This window comes from Nerophis lumbriciformis, linkage group LG27, assembly GCF_033978685.3.
Source record: "Nerophis lumbriciformis linkage group LG27, RoL_Nlum_v2.1, whole genome shotgun sequence".
Lineage (NCBI taxonomy): Eukaryota > Metazoa > Chordata > Actinopteri > Syngnathiformes > Syngnathidae > Nerophis > Nerophis lumbriciformis.
Window position 1 is genome coordinate 30030690 of NC_084574.2, and position 17054 is coordinate 30047743.

At 40.2% G+C, this 17054-nt stretch overlaps 2 protein-coding genes across 4 annotated transcripts in view; both read left to right on the forward strand.

The window, feature by feature from the left end:
• The window catches only part of LOC133624544 (target of Myb1 membrane trafficking protein-like), a 36861-nt gene extending 22681 nt beyond the window's left edge, over positions 1–14180 (forward strand). For 2 of the 3 annotated variants that reach the window (XM_061988182.2, XM_061988184.1), the window contains 8 exons: positions 1661–1794; positions 1867–1909; positions 2003–2138; positions 4549–4615; positions 10666–10741; positions 11541–11600; positions 11697–11736; positions 11818–14180. In XM_061988182.2, coding sequence (XP_061844166.1) covers positions 1661–1794; positions 1867–1909; positions 2003–2138; positions 4549–4615; positions 10666–10741; positions 11541–11600; positions 11697–11736; positions 11818–11957 — 696 coding nt within the window. In that variant the 3' untranslated portion in view covers positions 11958–14180. The remainder of the gene's footprint in view (positions 1–1660; positions 1795–1866; positions 1910–2002; positions 2139–4548; positions 4616–10665; positions 10742–11540; positions 11601–11696; positions 11737–11817) is intronic. The other variant, XM_061988183.1, reaches the window with a different exon arrangement.
• Positions 14181–14302: 122 nt separating this feature from the next.
• On the forward strand, positions 14303–16462 carry LOC133624545 (noggin-like). The gene has a single exon (XM_061988185.1). It carries the CDS (start codon positions 14718–14720, stop codon positions 15519–15521), a length of 804 nt encoding a protein of 267 aa, XP_061844169.1. The 5' UTR covers positions 14303–14717; the 3' UTR covers positions 15522–16462.
• Positions 16463–17054: the final 592 nt, after the last annotated feature.

The following is a 17054-nucleotide window of genomic DNA, read 5'->3' on the forward strand; positions in this document are numbered from 1 at the left end:
TGGTGGCTGCAGGATTAGGTCTCTGCTTTTTGCAGATGATTTGGTCCTGATGGCTTCATCTGGCCAGGATCTTCAGCTCTCACTGGATCGGTTCGCAGCTGAGTGTGAAGCGACTGGGATGAGAATCAGCACCTCCAAGTCCGAGTCCATGGTTCTCGCCTGGAAAAGGGTGGAGTGCCATCTCCGGGTTGGGGAGGAGATCTTGCCCCAAGTGGAGGAGTTCAAGTACCTCGGAGTCTTGTTCACGAGTGAGGGAAGAGTGGATCGTGAGATCGACAGGCGGATCGGTGCGGCGTCTTCAGTAATGCGGACGCTGTATCGATCCGTTGTGGTGAAGAAGGAGCTGAGCCGGAAGGCAAAGCTCTCAATTTACCGGTCGATCTACGTTCCCATCCTCACCTATGGTCATGAGCTTTGGGTTATGACCGAAAGGACAAGATCACGGGTACAAGCGGCCGAAATGAGTTTCCTCCGCCGGGTGGCGGGGCTCTCCCTTAGAGATAGGGTGAGAAGCTCTGTCATCCGGGGGGAGCTCAAAGTAAAGCCGCTGCTCCTCCACATCGAGAGGAGCCAGATGAGGTGGTTCGGGCATCTGGTCAGGATGCCACCCGAGCGCCTCCCTAAGGAGGTGTTTAGGGCATGTCCGACCGGTAGGAGGCCACGAGGAAGACCCAGGACACGTTGGGAAGACTATGTCTCCCGGCTGGCCTGGGAACGCCTCGGGATCCCCCGGGAGGAGCTGGACGAAGTGGCTGGGGAGAGGGAAGTCTGGGCTTCCCTGCTTAGGCTGCTGCCCCCGCGACCCGACCTCGGATAAGCGGAAGAAGATGGATGGATGGATGGATGAAATACCCAAAACATTCACTTTTTAATTAAAAAAGATCATATAAAATTTAATTAGAACCAAGACAGATTAAATATCTGAAATTAAGCTAATGCAAATGTGTAACATATTCTGTGAATATATTGCTCACAGAATACACAACAGATTATAGTTATACTTACAGTACAATAATGAAAAACTAAATATATGTTTCTCTTTGTTAAATGTTTTTTTTAAACCAAACAAATACGATGAATATTAAATATATAGAATAAGAATTTTTTTTAAACTGGGTAGCAAGATAGATTGTTTTTATGTCATCAAACATGAGAGCATGACAATTATAAAATTATACTAAATTTAACAAACCATGGCCTCAAGACTCCTAAATCCTCTCCCAACATAAATCTTCAGGAATTAATTGTGTTAGGACAACTACTGGTTACAAAGTAACAGACACATGTCGAACACCTTGCTTCAGGTTTATCAGGAGGGAGGAGACATGAAACAGTTCAGGGTTTGTTCTATAAAAACTGCCAGCGGGGCCAGGTTAGATTCACGGAGCGAATTGCCACAGTAACTGACTCTGAATTTGACTTACCTCGCTTTCTAAAACAGAAGCTGAATTTCCTCATTTCAGGGTTTGCATACTTAGAGTTTTCACTTAACCTGCTTTCTGGAACACCCCCCATTAATGGAAAATGGAAACAAAAAGAGGATGTTTATTTTATCATTCTGTGTAGAGTTTTGAATGTTGCCAAGATCATTTTCTGCAGACGAAATCAATGCTATTAGCATAGACAGTCTATGAATCTCCGTCAACCTCTGTCCAAACAGCAACTGTACTCAGTGTGTAAGAACATGCAGACTCGAGTGGTGGAGCTCATCCCTCAATTGCAGGATGAAGGACTCATTGAGGAGCTTCTCGTGGTTAATGATGACCTCAACAATGCTTTCATTCGTTATGAGAGGTATGTGGCAGCCACCTCCACTATGATTCTGGTAAAGGACTAATACAATCTTTAACAAAAAATGTTTATTAGGTTTGACAGACTAAACAAGGCACAAACTACAAATGGCGAACAGGTGAGAAATCTTTACTTTCTCTGTACTGTAGGCTACGAGTTTGTTTGTCACAGAAGTGCTCAAGAATGCATTCCTTTTGTTTAATTCTCCTAGCAGAGTTCTGTCAGCAGTCCAAACCTCAAAGACTTTACCCTGGAGCCTTCAACACTGAGCCAGCCTGCCGTCATCACAGCAACCAGCCAACCCGAAGCCAACACACGAGCCAGTCACACTCAGTCGGTCAACCACAGTGAGTTTTACTGTTTGCTTTCTTCGTCTTATCTATCCATTTTGCAACAAGAATCCCTGACATACAGTATGTTGTGATCACAATATATTTTGCAGCTGTATTACTGGATATTCCATCATATTGGGATGCATTTTATTATCAAATTCAGAAGTTGTAGTGTAAAAAACACATATTCACATTTAACATCCGTCGCCCTATAAGATATTTAATACTAATACTAATAATTCCACTGGAATAGTTGTTGTCACCATCTGCTAATATCTAATTAAATATTACACCATGATGCAGAGACATGGAAACAGGTGTGATTAAAGTTATTAAATATAAATTACAACTACTAAATACAAACAACTTGTGCAGTAGAACATTTGAGGGGGTACATTGAAGTACCCAGTTAGCCTCCACATAAAGAGGAACAAGGATTGACATGCACAATGAACTGGCATTCTTCTGGTGCTGCTGGTCTGCTTCAAAGCACTGCTAATAACCGTATTTTTCGGACTATAAGGCACACTTAAAATCCTTTCATTTTAAAAACGCAGCAAAATCGCACATCCTGAATCAATCAATCAAAGTTTATTTATATAGCCCTTAATCATGACATCCTCGGCTCATATCCCACATCAGGGCAAGAAAAAACTAAATCCAATGGGATACAATGAGAAACCTTGGAGGGGACCGCTGATGTTGGGGAACCTCCCCCATGGGCGACCGGTGCAATGGATGTCGAGTGGATCTAGTTAATAGTGTGAGAGTCCAGTCCATAGTGGGGCCAGCAGGGGATCATCTTGAGTGGAGACAGGTCAGCAGCGCAGAGACGTCCCCAACTGATGCACAGATGAGTGGTCCACGCCGTTTAGGACTTTGAACAGCTAGCGCCTCATCTGTGGTCACCTAATAACCTCACCACGCAGGAGAGGGGGGTAGAGCAGAAGAAAGACGCCAGATCAACTGGTCTAAAAGGGGGGTTTATTTAAAGTTCAGAGTATACAAATGAGTTTTAAGATGGGACTTAAATGAGGTAGCATCTCTAACTGTTACCGGGAGGGCATTACAGAGTACTGGAGCCTGAATAGAAATCGCTCTATAGCCCGCACTTTAAGCCGGAGTTCTTTGAACGCAGATTTCTTGCCGGGACATATGGTACAATGCAATCAGCAAGATAGGATGGAGCTACCGCGACCCCGAAGGGAATAAGCGGTAGAAAATGGATGGAGGATGGAGCCAGACCGTTTAGTATTTTATACGTAAGTAGTAAAACCTTAGAGTCGCATCTTAAGTGCACAGGAAGCCAGTGCAGGTAAGCCAGTATAGGCGTAATATGATCAAACTTTCTTGTTCTTGTCAAAAGTCTAGCAGCCGCATTTTTGTCCATCCATCCATCCACCTTCTTCCGCTTATCCGAGGTCGGGTCGCGGGGGCAGCAGCCTAAGCATGGAAGCTCAGACTTTCCTCTCTCCAGCCACTTCGTCCAGCTCTTCCCAGGGCATCCACCAAATGTAATCTTTTAATGCTAGACATAGGGAGGCCCGAAAATAATATGTTACAGTAATCGAGACGAGACGTAACCAACGCATGAATAATGATCCCAGCGTCGGTGGTGGACAAAACGAACGAATTTTAGCAATATTGCAGAGATAAAAAATGGTTGTTTTAGTAACACTCTTAATGTGTGACTCAAACGAGAGAGTTGGGTCGGAGATAATACCCAGATTCTTTACTGAGTCGCTTTGTGTAATTGTTTGGTTGTCAAATGTTAAGGTGGTATTATTAAATAGGTGTCTGTGTCTAGCAGGACCGATAATCAGCATTTCCGTTTTCTTAGCGTATAGTCTTTCTTAGCAAAGAGACATTCAAAAAACGGCTTGAAGATGGTCTGTAAAACAGAATCTATACAATGCAACATTTTGAGCAAAGAACCGCCCCTTTAATGCGCCTTCTAATCTGGTGTGCCTTTTGTATTAAAATAAACCTGAATAGATTCACTCATTGACATTCCGCCTTATAATCCGGTGTGCCCTATTGTCCGAAAAATACGGTATTAGCAAGTGACAAATATGTACAGGAGCGAGAAGGCAGGAGTGTAAAGACATTCCCTTTTTCCCTTCATCAATGCATAAGCTGTCTATGCATTGTAAAGTGAAACACAAAAAGCAGAGAAACAGGAAAGGCAGAAATACAACACAAAAGACCATAGATGTCATGCAGAACATGAAAATGTGTGATGTTACTAAACAGAATGGTCTGATTCATCTTCTTAAGAAACATTTTCATTTTGCCATAGTCACGGTTCTCCACATACATGTATCTTGGTTTTAAAGTCGGGGTTTGGTTGTTTTTGGTATGGTTATTTGGTATGGTTTTTGCTTGTTCATCTTATTTAGCTATCAAAAAAACTTGTGTCTTTTAGAAGAGGAGGAAGAGTTTGACATGTTTGCCCAAACCCGAGGCAGTTCCTTAGCAGAGCAGAGAAAAAGGTGAGTAGTGCTATCAGATAATGTCCTCTCTTACACTACCTTTAAGTGTCACTGTTATATTTTAAATGGAACCAACATGCAAAGGTGGGGCAAAGTCGACCTGGCAGCTCTGCTTCGTAACACAGGTGTAGACGTCAACTGTGTGTAAGTCAGTGGTTCTCAAACTTTTTTTGTCATCCCCCACTTTGGACAAGGGGGAGTTTTCAAGCCCCACCTGCCTGCCCCCATCACCCCAACAGAGCGCTAATGCCAAGCTTTAACATTTTCAAATTTATTGAACATTAAGTTGTATACATTCAAACTCAATAACATAAAATAACATCAAGTTCAATGATAAATAAAATAACTGTGCAGCTGTGGTACAACTTCCATCAAGTTCAATAATAAATAAAATAACTTCCATCAAGTTCAATAATAAATAAAACAAAAGTGTTATAACTTGCATCAAGTTCAATAATAAATCAAAAAAAGTGTTATAACTTGCATCATGTTCAATAATAAATAAAAAAAAGTGATATAACTTGCATCAAGTTCAATAATAAATCAAAAAAAGTGTTATAACTTGCATCAAGTTCAATAATAAATCAAAAAAAGTGTTATAACTTGCATCACGTTCAATAATAAATCAAAAAAAGTGTTATAACTTGCATCAAGTTCAATAATAAATCAAATAAAAGTGTTATAACTTGCATCAAGTTCAATAATAAATCAAATAACTTGCATCAAGTTCAATAATAAATCAAAAAAAGTGTTATAACTTGCATCAAGTTCAATAATAAATAAAACAAAAGTGTTATAACTTGCATCAAGTTCAATAATAAATAAAACAAAAGTGTTATAACTTGCATCAAGTTCAATAATAAATCAAAAAAAGTGTTATAACTTGCATCAAGTTCAATAATAAATCAAATAACTTGCACCAAGTTCAATAATAAATACAATAAAAGTGCCACTTTGCAATCTTTGCAAAAAAAAAAAAGGAGGAGCTATGCATTTGGCAAGACAGGGCAAGTGACAGCACTTTCCCCCAGGAGAGCCACCTTGCTTCACTGTGAAACAGCACGGCTGTATGATCAGCTCCCATTTCCTCACACAGTGCAGAGAACAGTCGCACTTTCAGTGGTCGTGTTTTGATCAAATTTACCGCGCTCACAACATGTTAAAACCTCATTGAGTTCGGGGCTGAGCTGCTGCGAGTGCTTCCCGGTGAATGACAGTACGTGTGCCCGTCAGATTTTTGTTTCTCTGCAGGCGCTGGCTCTGGCTCGACGACCTTTGAGGTGCGAGTCACAAATGTATATATTTGTGTAATTGTGGTCCACACATTAGCCTGCTACCCATCCGCGCGAAAGTTTGTTCCGCTTAGCCCCGCCCCCAATAGTTACTGTCTGTCAAACTTTCGCTCGTACCGAGAAATATAAAGCCTACAGTAAAAATAAGTACCGGTAATTTCCATTTATTTATATAGCAGATTTCACAGACAGAATCACAAAGTGATTTACAGTGTGTATAGAAAATGAAAGCATAGTAAAAAAAATAATCTAAGAATATCATAATAAATAAAAAAATTTAAAGTGAAATTTCCTCCCGTTGCCCCACCTGTCATGTCTCTATTCCCCACCAGTGGGGCGCGCCCCACACTTTGAGAAACGCTGGTGTAAGTGTTAGAGATGGTATTGATTACATTTTAACTGATTCCGGTGCCAAAGCATTGTTTAAACCAGGGGTCGGCAACCCAAAATGTTGAAAGAGCCATATTGGACCAAAAAAAAAATAAAAAATCTGTCTGGAGCCGCAAAAAATCAAAAGCCTTATATAAGTGTTATAATGAAGGCAACATATGATGTAAGTGTCTATATTACCTATATTAGCCTACTATCAACGGCTGACGCAAATCTTCGCTGACAGAAATTTTGTATTTTAATTTTTATTCTACACATTTTTGCAACATGGGAAATCATTAGTAAAATGGAGGCTTCTAAGAGGGTGAGAGAACTCCTGGAAATTACTGGTTTATAATGGCCAAAGTTATAGATGTGTGTGTCCAAGTTAAAGGAAATGGCAGGCTGTCTTCTTCTAATGGATTTATTACAATCTTTGCAAGCTGGGTAACGTTTGCTGTGGTCTGGAACAACATGGCACACAAACAACTATCAGAAATGCAGCCAATATTACATACAGATAATGTGTCATGAGACATGCAAATATAAATTAAATACACAGAGGACATAAGTAAAGGAAATTAAATGAGCTCAAATATTCCCACAAACGAGGCATAATGATGCAATATGTACATACAGCTAGCCTAAATAGCATGTTAGCTTGCTGTCATGCACTGACCAAATATGCCTGATTAACACTCCAACAAGTCAATAATATCAACAAAGCTCACCTTTGTGCAGTCACGCACAGCATAAAATGTTTGGTGGACAAAATGAGACAAAGGAGTGGCATAAAACGCGTCTTTCTGTGGCAGTGTTGGAGAAAGTTGTACAAACTACGATGAGTTCAAGGATCGCTGAAATTAGTAGAAAAAACGGTGCTAGCCAAATACTCTCATCAGTGAAGTATGTATAACATAAACAGTGGGATTTCTAACAATTAGGAAGGTTTGTGTCATGTTTGTTCTCCTACAGAAAATATATTAAAACATAATATGTATTTTTTCTTCATCCTTTTCCATTTTCACACATATCTGAAAGAGGTCCAGGAAACCACTAGGGCGGCGCTAAAAATCAGCATGCGGCTCTAGATCCGCGGGTTGCTGACCCCAGGTTTAAACAGTCCCCAGGCCGATACAATAGGGCTGTATTTGATTTAGGATTTTCATCGTCAAAACTGATTCGTTAGATTTTGTCCACAGTCGACCATCAGTAGACTCAATGGCATTGTTGTTTTTTTGAGAGAGAAATATTGTGATGATACGGAGTACTACACTGACTGGTCAATAGGTGTTAGTTTTGTCACATGGATGTAGATCTTGCTGCTTTACGGTGATTCTTCCAAAGTTAATAATTAAACATATAAATTGAATGCAGTCTTTTGTTAAAGTGAACAAAAGAGAGATATCACTTGTGCCTTTTCCCACCTCAAAAAAAGTCTAAACCCCCCTGATAAACCAATAAACACGATAGAGATCGGATAGTTTAGTGAGCTCCGTGTCTGACAGCGGCAAGTCTCCCATGAAGAAATATCCTCCCAACATTCTCGATTCTTGTGTGCAGACAAATATTTTTTTAGATATTAAGAAGTGGGAGACCTAAACATGGCAAGCTGTTTTTAGACATGTCACACCAGGAAGCAACAACCACCCTGAGGAAGGCAGAAGTGACAACCAAAACTGTAAGCAACCATAAAATGTTTGACTATTCGAAGACGGCCCTTGAAAACATACACATTTTATTTCAAAACAGTGCCTTTTAATTTAAATTGAATGTTCTGACATGCAAGTTAAACAGAATTATATTTTGAATATTTCAATAATATAACCAAAAGTATAACTAAATAGCAAATTCAACAATATTAAATAAAATCCACAATAAATGGTCATCATTTTCGCAGCAAAACCTGCAGAATGACAGAACACAGAGACTGTGAAAAATAACGACCTGCTAATGTTTTATTGTTAATGTTCAAAATGCACCTCGCTCGCTGTGACTGTGATTGAAGCATAATGAATTGATTTGCTGTTATTCGGAGCACAATGCCTGTTTAGTGTTAAAAGTCAGCAATGCTGTTAGCGTGTTAAGGTTGGCACTACATTTTAAAAAGAGCGTCAGACTGTGTGCCTTTGGTGGGACGCTACATTACTTACAAGACATAACTTGCACAATATCACCTTCAGGTCTGCATCAATTTATCACTGAAATAATGCACTGAAAGCTACTTTTTATCTGGTCTGGTTACTACTGTTTACGTTGGCACTGGTGCCATTATGAAACTTAACTTTGGTACCCATCCTTAAAAAGGGAATGCTGAGATAGGGGTCTGATTTTGACACGACACTCGCTTCTCCTGCCCTGTTGTGTTGAAAGCAACGTCACTGTGCCGCACTTTCCAAAGTTTCGGCAATATCCCGCCTTCGCTGGGATAAATGGTTGATCGTTTATTGCGTTTATGATGTAACAATTTTGCTGGATCTCTGTCTAAAAGAAGCTACCAATACACACATCACGGTGCTACATGTGATGTGTTATTTTTAAGCGCAGAAAACATTTATATTTACAGCGCACCTGGAAAGTATTCACAGCACTTCACTTTTTCCACATTTTGTTATGTTACAGCCTAACTAAAATCCTAATCCTAATTTATCTTCAAAACAATACAGACCATATGCTATAATGACAATGTAAAACCATACATTTTGCATAATTGCAATTAAAAATAAAAAACTAAACAAATCACATGTACATAAGTATTCACAGCTTTGCTTAATACTTTGTTGATGCACCTTCGGCAGCAATTACAGCCTAAAGTCTTTTTGAATACGATGCCACAAGCTTGGCACACCTATTCTTTGTAGCATCTGTCAAGCTCCATTAGGTTGGATGGAAAGTGTTGGTTTTCATCCGGGTTGTCTCTGTACATTGCGGCATTCATCATTCATCTAATCAGGGAGGTGACCAAGAACCCGATGGTCACTCTGTCAGAGCTACAGCATTCCTCTGTGGAGAGAGGAGAACCTTCCAGAAGGACCATCTTTGCAGAAATCCACCAATCAGGCCTGTATGGTATAGTGGCCAGACGGAAGCCATTTCTTCATAACAAGTTTGTTAAATGCACCTGAAAGACTCTCAGACCATGAAATAAAAACATTTATCTGGTTTAATATAACAAAGGTAAACTTTTTGTCGTGAATGTTTGGAGGAAAACAAGCAATGACAACAGTGAAGCATGGCGGTGGGAGCATCAAGCTGTGGGGATGTTTCTCAGCCACGGGAACTGGGAGACTAGTCAGGATAGAGGGAAAGATGAATGCAGCAATGTACAGAGACATCCTGCATGAAAACCAACGCTTACCATCCAACCTGATGGAGCTTGAGAGGTGCTGCAAAGAGGAATGGGCGAAACTGCCCAAAGATAGGTGTGCCAAGCTTGTGGCATCGTATTCAAAAAGACTTGAGGCTGTAATTGCTGCCAAAAGTGCATCAACAAAGTATTGAGGAATGCTGTGAATACTTATGTACATATGATTTATTTATTTTTTTAATCATTTTGCAAAAATGTTTAAAAAAAAACTTTTTACATTGTCATTATGGGGTATTGCCTGTAGACATTTGTGAACAAAAATGAATGTACCGGTATTCAATTTTGGAATAAGGCTGTAACATAACAAAGTGTGGAAAAAGTGAAGCACTGTGAATACTTTCAGGATGCATGGTCGGGCACCATTAAAAAAGTATAGGCTCCAGAACTGTGGTTCTCAAACTTTTTTCACCAAATGGGGGCGGCGTGGCGCAGTGGAAGAGTGGCCGTGCGCGACCCGAGGGTCCCTGGTTCAATCCCCACCTAGTACCTGTCAGTTGTGTCCTGAGCAAGACACTTCACCCTTGCTCCTGATGGGTGCTGGTTAGCGCCTTGCATGGCAGCTCCCTCCATCAGTGTGTGAATGTGTGTGTGAATGGGTAAATGTGGAAGTAGTGTCAAAGCGCTTTGAGTACCTTGAAGGTAGAAAAGCGCTATACAAGTACAACCCATTTATCATTTAATACCACCTCAGAAAACACTTGGCTCTCCAAGTACCACCACAATGACCAGGATTAAATACAGTAGCGTAGTAGGCCCAATTAGTCATTAAAATCCAAGTGGAGGTTTTATTTAACAAGAATATTAAATATTTTTGGCCACTAACATTACACACAGTTTGAAGAGTAACACCATGTTTACATATTTAAATAAGTGATTATTTGGCATACCACGAGATGAAGACAATAAGAGAATAACTGATGTATAATCAAACACAATTGTTATGATTGAACATAATTTTTTTGTGATTCCATATTGAATTATTCATATTTTATGGGTTACAAAGTGAATATTTGCTTGCACAGCGTCAGGTATGAGGATCCAGGAGCTGTGGAGGGCCTTGCTGGGGCGCTGGACTCAAGGTTGCAGGTCACAGGAAGTGTATGTACAAACTACACACAATAGACTAATTGAACTTTAAAAATGGTTTGTGATGCTCTAAAGCAGGGGTCCCCAAACTACGGCCCGCCAGTGTCCAAAATCCGGCCCCAAAAAGTTTTTATTTTTTTATTATTATTTTTTTAAATCTGTCCTTTCTAGCCCACCCATCAATCCATTTTCTACTGCTTGTTACTCTCGGTGTCTCCCAGCCGCTCAGGCAAATAATATTGTCTAAAAATGCATTTTCCCACCGATAACGTGATGTCATCATCCTCGCGCCGGGCGAGTGTGCGGCAAGTTTGCGCTCTTTCGGTCAATTAGTGCACGAGGGAAAAAATGGCGAAATCTTTGGGGAAATGTAAAATAGACTAATAAAAAATAGAAAAAATAGAGTGTACATTTTTTAAACATCAGTGGACATATGACTTTTTTTTGTTTAGTGTAAGGAAAAGACAGTTTGTCTAATCTGCCATGAGACAGATTAGTATATATATATATATATATAGTATTTTTAATATATATATATATATATATATATATATATATATATATAGCCCGGCCCCTGGCCAAATTTTTTCAACCCAATGCGGAACCAAGGTCAAAAAGTTTGGGGACCCTTGCTCTAAAGTGTTAGTGAAGCTTGCGCTTGTTATGTTAGCATTGAACTTGCTCAAACTTAAATGATCAACCAATACATTAATTGCACCGCAGGGGGGGCACACCAAAGCTAAAAATAAAATTTTCGACATGAAAACATTTCAGTAAAAAGTTAACTTCACTTTATTACTTAACTTGCTAGATGGTGCAAGTGAAAAACACACTGCAGAACAATGTGGATACATGGCTGTCTTCTGATATGGTGAGATCCTTTATTTCTTTTGACCAATATTATCACAGATATGTTAAATATGACATCACATTCCCCGTTCTGTTTTTTCTTTGTCTGAAAATGCAGCAAGACCAGTCTGCTGTCAGTGAGGGAGTCTCCAGTGAAGGTGCATCACTATCTGATATTTTCAGAGTTTTCACTTTTATTTTCTGTGTAACTAAGTTTGCTCTCTGACTGTTGTTTGTAGAGTTTGACCAGTTTTTGGAGGATCGAGCAACAGACCAGAGTAATCGTACGACTTGTGACACATTGCCCTCCACCTCTAGACTGCCGGCGCAATCGGCAAAGCAACAGGACAGATCACATGACCAGCTTTTTTCACTCTAGATTTTGGAGGCAAGCGCTTGTCATCAAACTGAGAAACAGTTTAGAGAAACCGTGTCCTCTGCAGTGGACATTTGTCTTCGGTGTATTTCTTTTGTTGGAAAAAAATACCGTTTTACACATCCACTGCAAAGGGCGCTGGTTTTCAGGAGTGTATACCTACATCACATACATTTTGATTTCACCAAGCAGTACAGTTCATTTCAGTTTGTCACAATATCAGACCTGCGCACATGTTCTTATTTTTCGTACTCTGCACGTATTCTGATCCTACACTTTGCTGCTCTTGCACACATCGGCTACACCTATTCGCTCCTACCCCTAAAACCCTCTTGCTTAGCGGGAACACGCGCTTCCCAAGAAACCTAACATTGTGATTGCTCGGCTAATAGAACAGTATTTCCTGTGTGTATACAACTTGTTTGTTTCGGATCAACATTTGCAATGACTATTTAACTGTATCGATTAGTTCCAGCTGCAACAACACTCCCAGTTTCTCCTTAATTAGTCCATCTCCGCGAACGCCCGCTCCGATTCCAGATCAACATTTTCAATGAAAATGGCTATTCTACTGCATCAATCAGTTCCAGCTGCAATAACACTCCCGTTATCTCTTTAATTAGCCCATTTTTGCAAACGTCATCTCAGTCTTTTGATCAACATTTGCAGTGTAAATGGTTATTCTACTGCATCAATTAGTCACAGCTGCAATAATACTGCAAGTCTCTCTTTAATTACAAATGTTGGCTTGCAACATAAGATGCTAACAAGCTAAATATTTGACGAGAGTTGTGTTGCACACAGAATTGACGTTGCGACATCATGAACTCAACCTTGAATACGCGCTTTAAAACACACCTAGATATAAGCTGCACCTACTTAATTTTTGTACAAATTTTATTTTGTACATACTGTATATTAAGTTAAAAAGTTAAAGTGCCAATGATTGTCACACACACACTAGGTGTGGCGAAATTATTCTCTGCATTTGACCCATCACCCTTGATCACACCTTGGGAGGTGAGGGGAGCAGTGGGCTGCAGCGGTGGCCGCGCCCGGGAATCATTTTTGGTGATTTAACCCCCAATTCCAACCCTTGATGCTGAGTGCCAAGCAGGGAGGTAATGGATCCCATTTTTATAGTCTTTGGTGTGACTCGGCCGGGGTTTGGACTCACAACCTATTGGCCACACAAGTCTATTAGCCACAGGGGTGGACATTAAAACGTGAAATATTTACACAGGCGCTTGTGTTCATTCCCAAATGTAACAAAAGACAGTTCCTGTAATGGCATACAATACCTTGCTGTCTTTGTCCGTGTCTACCTGTTTCTCCGTGTTAGGGCTGCTGGAGTCATCGTCTTTGGTGTCAGAGTTGAGGGGACTTTGGGTTGCGTTGTCAGGTGCTTTCTCTGCCTCGTTTTTGCTTTCACTTTCGTCTTGAGGCGGGTTGCCTCAAGGCTTGTACCGTCTTCGGCATGCAGTGGTTGGTGGTAGTGTATTACAGTGCGACAGCCGCTTCCTTTTTCGATGGCCAGGTCGGTCGCTTTCAGTTTAGGGGCTGTGTCTTGCGCATTTTGCCGAGTCCTATTGAGGGTAAGTGCATAATGCACTAAATGTCTTACTGAATGATCAAGTGTTTGAGTTAAAGAGAACACATTTATTTGTTCGGCAATTTCGTTGGTCTGATGTGACAAGGCTAAATTTATTGGTGGACGTTTGAAGCTTGTGAACCCGGCAAAATTCAGATATTAGCCGCAGCATTGTATAAAGCACAGTGTTCAAAACTTGGGAAAAAAGTAGTGGCTTACTATATAGTCTTTATATTACAATATTTCACTGATAGGTTCTACATAAACAGAGGTATGGGAAATCAAAGCATGCCCAATGGGATGTTGTCTGTGACAATGCATTTCTAGTTTTGATACACTTTAGACATTGGAAATGCCAAAAAATGAAAACCATACTAATGTGAAGTGAACTGTATTGCTTGGGAGGCATCTATACGCTTACAGTAAGACCTGCACTACACCTCTGATAACTCTGCTGTTTATTATTTACTTTATGTGCATTGAAAAAATGTACATGGCTGTATTTATGGATTGCATTATTATAATATTGATTTAATTGTTAGTGTTTCCAGATTGTTTGAAATAGTTTATCACCATTGTTTGCCTTTGGATCTATACTGTAGTTTTTATACAGGCAAAATAAATGGGTCAGTGTGTCTTGTCCTGTGTAAATTTTTCCTAAGGCTTATTTTCCAATTAATATAACAAATATTTTTAGAGGTCTCAACTAACTCAAGGTCTAAGGATTCTCACTGAGGCATGTTTTTCATTTGTCTAAGTTGTCTTGGTAGTTCAGTTCTCAAGTATAGCTTGAAATGACAGTTTCTCGGCTGTATTCTTTCTGATGGAAATAGAGTCTAAACATATGATCCTTGCTCAGCCAGCATAAAAAAAAAACAGGCCCAGTGTCTGTGAGATAAGCACTAATGTCTGTGAATTGTTATGGTTGAACAACTCAAGGATGTCTGGGTCTTGGTACATGAAGTCACTTTGGCAACAATAATAGGAAGGCAGAAGAATACAGTAGGCATAAGTCTGAAAGAGAAAAGGAGTAGAGGAAACGGATTTCATTCATCTGTTGAAGACTACTCAGACCTGAGGCGAAGCTCAGTTGTGATGTCTATCTCTGCTACTGCCTGTGTGTATGTGCACTCCTCTATGTGCCTACAGCTTCCATCTCCAACACGTCCACCATGGATGCCCTCCTAGCTGGCGTTCAAGATCAGGAGCACACTAGTGGGGATTCGCCATTTCTTCGGTTGAGAGCCAGTCTGCCTTCTTACTCACAGCCACTTCGTCCGTACGCCTTGCTGACCAACGCAGAGGACTACATCTACATGCCCAAACCAAGACATTACCGCCCTTCACGCCTACTTCGTATTCTGGGATCCTCCTTTGACCCACTCTGGATGTCTGTTGGTCCTCTATCTGAAGGCTCTGGGGTATGCACCGACAAAAGTAGCTGTAATGCTATGTCAAGAGATGACACCCTACCTGTCAAATTATCAAACCACACCACTTCCAGAGAAGACTTGGACATTGGTGGTTCTGCAGAGCTAAGGGAAGCAGCCGCACGTCAGAGGAAGAAGTTGGAGAGGGAAGCCGCAGATGTGGACCTGAGTACTCTGTCTCCAGATGTTGCCAGCTCTCTCCGAGCCTGGTTGGTGAACTCAGCCACATGTGGATTGCGTTCCCAGTGGGTGGATCTAGGCCCGGCGTTCTGGCCACGTTGGCTGCGGCGGACCGACTGTGACAAGTCGGAAAGGGCGCAACGTTGCTCCTTTCCCGCTGGGATGGTTTGCGTGAGAGCTCAGACAAAGCACATTAAGATTCTGGCTTGGCATTGCTTGAAAGTCGGAGATGATGAGTCCAAGCGATTCAAGAGTGACAGGTCTGATGTCAGCATGTTGATGGGGACGAGTGAGGAAATGAGAAGGTGTTTATGGATGGCTGTGCCCTATCCTGTGGTCACAGCGTGTACATGTTCGTGTCAATGATTGGTTTATTCATTGGTACCCCCACTAATACTATCACTCTAAGATACACATTTTTTTCTCCAATTAATTAAATTTTTCTGCTTGTCCCTGCAAACAAATCGGAAAAACAGCAATTAATCGTGTGCTTCTTCAAAACAAATATTTACATTTTAGACCGAGGCAAGCTAATCCTCCCCTCGTATCTAACATGAAAAACATTTATTTGGATGTTGATTATATGTGACAATGGGTTTCCCCTTTAAATTAAAATGCTTTAACATGTTGTCTCTGTGACTTTCTGGAGTACTTAAAAATGATTGAAGGTAAAGATAGGTTAGTACGGTGGTTCTCAATTATTGTTATTATATTACTGTGCTATTCTAAAAAAAATACAGTATTTTAAACTGGTACAGTCTTCACACATTTGCAGACTTAAAAGTGACCTATAAAGTACTGCATGAATTGGCTGCAGATCCTCTGGCAGAGTTCATTAGCCAAAGAAACAGTTTTGAGCGTGTCACTCGAGGCTCTGTTAGAGGTGACTGTTATATTCCTCTGCGCAGGAGCACTTTCAGTAAGTCGGCCTGATCAGTAAGGAGTGCAAATGTGTGGAAATCAGTATCTAAAGGAGGTTCAACTGGTCACAACATACAAGGCCTTCACAAAACAATTGAAAATGTGGCTTATCAACTAAAAGATGATCTTGTTTTGATGCTAAGATACATGTTATGTTGTATTTTATTTTTTATTATATCGTATATGTATTGTGGGCTTTTTTTTTTCTCTTTTTTTTTTCTTTTTCTTTGAAATTGCAATTTTACTGCCTTTTTTACATCATGGCCAGGGGACTACAGATGAAAACTAGCCTTCTGGCTAATTCTGGCTTTTTTAACCATTTGTAGTCAAGTGTTTTATTAAATTGCATTGTCCCCTTTGAAATAAACTAATCTTAATTAATTATTTTTTTTGCCATGACAGTTCATTTGAGACTGAACATTTTCATATGCTTACTTTTTCTCCTCCAAATAAATGCAGAATTCAAGGGCTTTATTTGTACAGTAGTCATTTAACATTGTTTTAATGTGACAATGTATCAAAGCAATCCGTTGCTCCATTCAGTCCATTTCAAGCCACTTTATTTATATAGCACTATTAACAACAAAACCAGAGTTTTACACATGAACAATAAAAAGTAATAACATTAAAAGCATTTAAAGTAATATAGAAAACTAAATAAATAAAAGATAATCTACAAAATAGAATAAAACATTAAAAGACACATGAACCCTCTATACATCCCCTCTGCAAGGCACTGCTGGATTGATCGTGGAACTCAAAAATCCGAGGATTGATGAAGGCATCATCAGTCAGTTCCCCCCACCGACAACAATCGTTGCCAGACGTAGAATAATTACAGCATTGTATTTGTACTATATATCCTCAACTGTTTTATGCACTGTGTGGTATTTAAAAAAATCCCTTATTGTAGGATAATTTGACCCTTTCGGTACATTAGCAAACACAAACAAGATACATCCTGCACTGCACCTAGCT

Coding starts and splice junctions, on each gene's coding strand:
- LOC133624545 (XM_061988185.1), top strand. CDS start 14,718: ATGGATGCCCTCCTAGCTGGCGTTCAAGATCAGGAGCACACTAGTGGG.